Consider the following 7,757-nt stretch of genomic DNA (forward strand, 5'->3'; position numbering starts at 1 on the left):
TTGTATTTGCCGCCACACTTGGTGGTTGGTTTGTTTGTGAGTGCTACCCGAAAGTGAACTACATTTAATTAGCTTACCCCATCATCAAGTGTTTAATTTATAAACCATTATCAAGAGTTATATTTTCGTAAATATATCTAATATCTGAACCACAATAAAAACTGTTGAAGATTGACAGTCGTTGATACTTTTTTACCCCTTTTTCTCAAAGTTGTGTGCCCCCCGGTAATATTTCATTGCCATTTATCGTTTGATGTAGAAACAGTTACATTTACAATGTCCTTTTTCTTTTTATTTTACACACAGCGTAGCTTAGCTACACTTTCAATAAAAACTAAATCATATCAAAAAGGTTTTTCCCACACTTTTCAATTAGTTCTACTGATATTGCCAAACGGCATAGTTGAACCCATCGTCCAACAACGGTGGCCGGTAACGCTCAACCGTGATGCTCTCGTCAAACACCTGGTCGACGTTGTAGAATGCCCGCAATTCCTCGATCGCCCTTTCCTCGATCTGCGTGAGTACGAGCGATTTGGATTTAATCTTCTCGTAGTATTGCTTGGTCCGTCGCTCGTCCGCAAGGATTTCATTGAAATCCTTTTCCCCAGCGCTCGAGCGAGAGCTAAGTTGCCGCTGGCGAAGCTGTCGGGCGTTCGCAGCGATCACCGTACGGTTTTCAACTTCCCCCGTTTCGTTTGTACTACTCTTTCGCTGCTTGCGGCCACCAACCGTGGTTATCGCCGTTGACGATCCGAGATCCACCACCGGTCCGTCGTTTGTGGACTCTCCAATCTTGAACAGATTGGCCACCGGTGGGCTGGAGACAATCTTCCACGGATTAACCGGTACGTCCGGTACGGCGGTGGAGGGGCCCACTTCCGGCGACTTCCCACCGGTAACCGTTTCGGCCAGCGTTTTCTCCACCGACGGACCGGAGGAGAGCCGTTTCCGCTGCTTTTGTGAGAGTTTTCCTTTTTGCAGTGCGAAATCCCCCAAACTGATGGCGGACCTGGTCGCATTGCCTGCCGATTCGTAGCCTTCGTCGGGTGATCGGATCGGTTGGATGTGGGGCGGCGTTGGGGTCTTCTCCAGAACCGTCCGAAGGTTCGCATAGGACGGCTCCTGAGACGTCGATTGCTGTTTCATCACCTCATTCGCTCGGAGGGCTGCCGCAAGTGCTGATTTTCGTTTAGCATCCGCGTTGGCCCCCGATGGGGAGGCCACCTTCTGCCACGAGTTTCCTGCCGATCCGATCGTTTCATTGTTCGGTCGACGATCGCTTAGGGGCGATTCATGTTTAACATCGGGAGTACTCCCCGGGCCCGTTGTCGAGCTCGTGGTGCTGGAGGAAATTTTACGCTCTTTCTCGGCGGCAGCTTCCTCGAAGGATAACCGCTGCAGGTACACCATCGCTTCCTTCTCAAAGTTGCGCTTCTCCTTCTGTAACCGGGAGAACTTTGGCGTGTTGATCTGCTTGCCCTTCGGTGTCACCGTCATCTTGCCCTTTGGTTCATCTGCCTTCTCGTCGAGATCGACTTGAAAATCGCGCACAAACTCCTCCAACTCCTCGTCACTGACCGCGTCCGAAAACGGTGTTATGGTACGGAAGTCGGACAGCTGAAAGAACTCCTTGTAGAACCGGTCGACCTGCACCAAAACGGTCGGCTCCAGACCGTCGAGCAGATGCCACTCGAGCAGGCGGGCAAAGTTAACGCTAATGAACTGCATGCACACGTGCTTCAACACCTCGCAGTTGTACTGATACGCAAACTCCAGCAGTTCCCCAACGTTGCGCAGCTGCACCCGCTCGCTTATGACCGTCTCGTATATGCTCTTCAGCTCCTCGATGAAGAACTGATCGCAGATAATAATCATACTGAAGAGAAAATTCTCCGAGTAGCGCTGCCCCCGTACGCGCCCGTAATCGTTGTCGTACAGGAACTGCACGATCACGTCCATGTACTCCCGTGGGACCGTTTTCAGGTCCGCCGTTTTGCGCTTCTCCGTCCACGTGTGGGCGAACATCATGGCGAAGTACTCGAGGCGCGCCACCAGGACGCATTTGTGCGCGTGAAGTGATTCGTGACCCTGTAACTCGATTGTGAGGTCGTAAAGCTCTGGGTAGGAATCGTGCCTTAGCTTTGGGAACGGTTCAATCGGTGGGTCCTCTAACAAGCTGCAAAAAAACGAAAGAATTATAAAATAGAAAAGATGATGGTGCATCAAAAACTAAATTTAATTTAGTGTTAAGACAGCAAACCTAACGTCCCTATGAAACGATAACAAATATCACTTAATGCTAATTGTTTAACGCGTTCTAAAATTAAAATTTGAACTTGTCAGCGGTGTAACCTTGGTGACGAGTAAAATATTTCACGTTGCTATGGAAATTTTTCTTGTGCAAAATTTGGTTTCACGGCTAACGCTGAGAAAAAGATGCATATACTTTGGAGGTTTAACAAAAAAATGATTTCTTCTAAATCTAAAATTTATGTTTTGCTTAATTGATGGTAATGAAAAACTACTATTGTTAATGCGTAAACCCCTTAAATATATTTAATACTCACTTTTTGACCGACTTTGACAGCGCTTCCAGGTGCATCTGATCAAACATTCCCTTCAGCTTGCTGGACATCTGGTTCATTTCCGCCACGGTCGGTTTTACCGGTGCACCCGACCGATTACCAGGTTTCCTCGCTAGCTTTTCAACGTCCGCCACCGAGACAAGTTTATTGGTGTAGAGAAACCGCAGGGCCAGCTGAAACCCGCCGACCGTCATCGCGCCAAGACCGTGATCCTTCAAATGGAACTCTTTCTCCTTCGGTTGCTTCTGTAGTATCGTACGAAGAAATTCCGACCGATGGTACAGGATAAACCGATGGCTAGCGAACGGTTGGCCTTCGACGTACAGGACGACATCGTGCACGGCATCCATCTCCGAAGCGTCCGCCAGCAGTGTACCGTAGTCGTAGTTTGATTCCACCAGTTCCGGCATGCAGAAACAGCGGCGGGTGTTTTCCACCAACGCGGCATAGTTTTCACCGGCCGCGTCGCACACAAAGTCTACGACATTGTTCAGGTTGCGGATGCGCTTCAGCTCGATCCGACTCCGTAGGGTCTCGCACAGTTCCTTCCGCGTGTACGTTTCCTTGTAGTCGCTGTGCTGGGTCCGTACCGAGCATGGCATCTTGTTCGTGATCGTGCCCTGGTACAGGTTGCCCAGCAGCAGCACGAGCGCATTGTTGGCGCACCAGAGGATTTTGTCGACCTCGAGGTTGCGCGATTGAGCAAAGACACAGCGCACAAACTGCTGGCAGTCTTCGTACCATATGTAGATGTTGCGCGAAGCGGTAAACACCAGCACCCGTAAGTCGCCCGAGCTGCGGGTGACATCATCGCGTGTCGTCTGTAGCTCGCCACCGGTCACCGAGAGGCATTCGATTTTCTCCATCCTAAAAAGATACAGTTGCGTATGCTCATTCGTTTCTTGAGACGTGAACGGGAATGGTTTCTACTTACAATGGCTTTTTGTACGTTTTCACCTTAAACCCGGTGAATATGTGCAGAAACTTGGACTGCGTGTACACCACGATGGCCGCATTGCTAGACTCGACCAGCTTGACGGTGGTATCCCATTTGACCGCACTGGCACCGTCCTTCGCCTGCGCGCTTTCCGGTACGAGTGGGATCGCCTTTGGCAGTACGATCTGTGCGAGATCTCGCTTGAACCCAAACTGTCCCCCATTGAGGCCCCACACGTACACGTCCGCGTCGGCAACGGCGATCGAGTGGTAATCTTTCGCTATGATACGATTGATCGTTTTCCCACTAAAAATAGGGAAGGTTGAGGGTTTGGCTTTACTTTTTCCTAGCCTCCCACTCGTAAGCCGACTTACGCTATTGCTGATTGACCCGTAATCTCCTTAAAGCTAAGCAGTTTCGGTGGTGGTGGGTTAATTCCCAGCTGGCAGTGTTTGTTTTCTCCACAGGAATATATCTGCAAGGAATGTTTGAGATTAAACAGGTGAAAAAGTTTTCTACCTTTTTGAAGAAATACGAATACCTACATTATTATTATCCGTTAGGATAAGGGTATGATGTTTCCCGGCGGCAACGTCCACAATGCGATCGCCTGCCTTCAACGGAGCGGTTACCTTGGACGGGAATGCCACGGTGTGCTCCATTCCCAATCCTAGCCGTCCACCGAGCCCGTGACCCGTTGAATACAGCTCGGCCTGACCGTGCGTCAAGAAAACACTATGGTAAGCACTGATCGCCATCCTACCGATGCCGGTACGGCTTTTGCGAAAGTATTCCATACTCTCGGGATTGTTCCGACCCTGCACATTGCCAATCCCCAGGTTGTAGTTTTTGTTCTGTCCCCAGACCATCAGTTCCGGTCCAAGCGCGCCACGATCTCCACCCGCGATGTCTTTTAACCGTTGCTCGGACACATTACTGCACAGCTGCATCGGATTGACAAAGTCCTCGTCCGGTACGTCGAGGGACGCGCCGTGTTTGACTAGTGCTACGGCCGAGCCGACGCTTCCGTAATACATCGCCCGATGTAACGCCGTGTGACCCGACTCGAGGTCTTTCTGGGTAATGCTGGCACCCTGAAGAAGAAAAAAAACCCGGTGATCCAATGAACTTGTTTGTCTCGAACAGCGACCACTTACCTGATTGATCAACCATTCGACGATTGCGTACCGGCCTACCGAAGCGGCCATATGCAGCGCCGAGCGGCCGTACTCGTCCAGGATGTGGGCAAAGTTGCGGCATGTCTTTGCTATATACGCCGCCAGCTGTTCGTCCGAGACGGCTCGCTTCGTAAGCGCCGCAGTGATTGCATTTCCGTGGCTCACTAGACGACACTTTTTCGTGCACTCGTACTCGAAACTGTTTATGGTGAACATCGAACGAAAATGCGCTGACTGTGGAATTAGTGAAATTGATCCCTTCAATGGTAGCACGTTGACGAACTGTATGTTTTCCTTCAGGAGCCCAGCCACAACAAATTGCCAACTCGAAACCTTTTTTGTAAGCAAAATTACAAACAACACACAAACAATCACTACTATTTCACCATCGACGGCAGTCGGTAATCGTTTATATTCTAGCGTTTTCGCGCGACCGTACAATCAATCTAGGTTCATTGAAATCGATTTCATTTTTCAAACTGCATTCAAACGATGCTGTCAGTTCTAGGTCTAGGAAACGATGCTGTCAGTTCTTTCCAAAATAGAAAAGGTTCCATAAACTGCAGAAAGTTTTCGCTACCGGTTGGAGAATAAGGATTTTTCGAATCTAGCTGCTAAATAATCTGAACTTTTGTCTTTTTTCATACTTTATTTCAGCGTATATATAGTATCAACGTATTCTTAGGTATTGAACAGAGTGGAAAATTAAAATGAAAACCGAATTGAAACACCGTACGATTGGCCATGACATTTTTTGAAAACCGCACGTTACACCATATTTCCTTTGTCTGCACGCAAAAATATCCACACTTAATGTTGCGATCAGTTGAATATATTTTAATCATGAATTCACGTTTTCTCTGATTTCGGCTATAAACATTTTGAAACAATATTCTAAAAGAAATCGGAAAGAATCGAACATGAAACTCCCAGTAGAAGGATTGTTGCAGCGGTTTGTAGACCTGCGGTCAAACAACCTCGAGGAAAAGAAATAAAAGTTATAAACTAAACCCAACTCAAAATTTTTTTGTAGTTCCTTTATTACAATTAAATTGTTTACGGGTAACAAAAACATCTTCTGTGCAGCGGTTTAAATGTTTATTTAATTTGAATATTTTTAAACACATCAACTCATTTACATTTACATTTACATTGTTTACATTTACATGGTTACATTACAAAATGATTACATTTTTATCAAACAATTGGTCAATACAATAATAAATCTAACTACATACATCTAACTACAAAAAAATAAAGTAAGTAATCCTGCCAAACACCGATCCGTGGCAGGCGGCGTCATCCTTCTTTGATTTTTTTTCCTTTGGAGCGTCGATTTCGGTATCCTTTTCTTCCTCCAGGTAATCGTCATCTTCATAAAACATTTCCGCCTCTTCTTCTTCAATGTCCCCTAGCGAAGGTTGCCAGCCCTGGAAATGCGTGAAAACATCTTTTAATACATGTAAGATTTTATTTTTTCTCTTACTTACCAATACATCTTTTTTTACCCTCGGGTAGCAGACGCCCACATCTGTAACGTCGTCATCCGGGACATCGGCGTCCGGGACATTGGCGTCCGGGACATCGGCGTCCGGGACATTGGCGTCCGGGACATCGGCGTCCGGGACATCGGCGTCCGGGACATCGGCGTCCGGGACATCGGCGTCCGGGACATTGGCGTCCGGGACATCGGCGTCCGGGACATCGGCGTCCGGGACATCGGCGTCCGGGACATCGGCGTCCGGGACATCGGCGTCCGGGACATTGGCGTCCGGGACATCGGCGTCCGGGACATCGGCGTCCGGGACATCGGCGTCCGGGACATCGGCGTCCGGGACATCGGCGTCCGGGACATCGGCGTCCGGGACATCGGCGTCCGGGACATCGGCGTCCGGGACATCGGCGTCCGGGACATCGGCGTCCGGGACATCGGCGTCCGGGACATCGGCGTCCGGGACATCGGCGTCCGGGACATCGGCGTCCGGGACATCGGCGTCCGGGACATCGGCGTCCGGGACATCGGCGTCCGGGACATCGGCGTCCGGGACATCGTCGTCCGGGACATCGGCGTCCGGGACATCGGCGTCCGGGACATCGGCGTCCGGGACATCGGCGTCCGGGACATCGGCGTCCGGGACATCGGCGTCCGGGACATCGACGTCCGGGACATCGGCGTCCGGAACGTCGTCGTCCCGCATTTCGTCATCTGAGCTCCAAAAAACTAACTCTTCCTCTTCCGGCTCCTGTTTGACCCTAAAACAACAAAAAAAATCGATTAAACCCATCGCGTTAGTTTTGAGCATCCGCACTCAAACGTTACAAATGCTCAAATGATGAAATGTGTCTGCTGCGATTGATTTATAGGCTGTTTCGAAGGTAGTAAATTGCATTTCATAGTCTACTAGATGCAATCGGTTTTATTTAAAATTTTAGCAATTTCTTTTTAGATCTCAGTTGACTGAGATTTAAAATTTTTGATCTTAGTGCACACTTAGCGTTCAACATGGTAAAACATCGGATGTGTATATTTATTACGTGTAAGGTTTTATGTTTTATCCTGCTTACTAAAACTCGGTCTTTTTTCTTGCCCTGTGGCTATTGAATTTGGGTTGCCTTTGACTCAGCATGTTAGTGAACTGTTGCCGGTAAGTAAATATCAATAAAGAACAGAATTTACGAAGACTTCGTTGAGAAAATACTAAAAACTGTCAACAACAATACAATATGAATCGAGCCCAGAAGCAGCAGTGAAAACATTTGAAGGAATTTGTGCTGAGTGTAGACAAACACGTTGGACGGCATTTCATGAATTTGGCAGAATTGATAAAAAAAGCATCAATGTTTCTCCATTGGGTAAAAGAGTAAATGAGAGTAAAGAAAACCACAAAAAATATCACTCAAGAATCTATTCGGATATTGAACAAGACGCTACTCTAGCGAGGTGCACTTAATGTTGCGATCAGTTGAATATATTTTAATCATGAATTCACGTTTTCTCTGATTTCGGCCATGAGCTGTGTTGTTGTGTTTGCTAACGAGTTCTCTCGAGTCCTC

At 48.2% G+C, this 7,757-nt stretch overlaps 1 protein-coding gene across 1 annotated transcript; it reads right to left on the reverse strand.

The window, feature by feature from the left end:
• Window positions 1–265: 265 nt before the first annotated feature.
• LOC131281280 (inhibitor of Bruton tyrosine kinase) lies at window positions 266–4,932 on the reverse strand. The gene is made up of 6 exons (XM_058310560.1): window positions 4,683–4,932; window positions 4,071–4,619; window positions 3,900–4,000; window positions 3,523–3,831; window positions 2,571–3,455; window positions 266–2,179 (listed from the first exon to the last, which is right to left on the reverse strand). The coding sequence occupies exons 1-6, from the start codon at window positions 4,917–4,919 to the stop codon at window positions 379–381; spliced, it is 3,882 nt and encodes a 1,293-aa protein (XP_058166543.1). The 5' UTR covers window positions 4,920–4,932; the 3' UTR covers window positions 266–378.
• Between the last annotated feature and the right edge of the window lie 2,825 nt (window positions 4,933–7,757).

The sequence above is a fragment of the Anopheles ziemanni genome, chromosome 2, assembly GCF_943734765.1.
Source record: "Anopheles ziemanni chromosome 2, idAnoZiCoDA_A2_x.2, whole genome shotgun sequence".
Lineage (NCBI taxonomy): Eukaryota > Metazoa > Arthropoda > Insecta > Diptera > Culicidae > Anopheles > Anopheles ziemanni.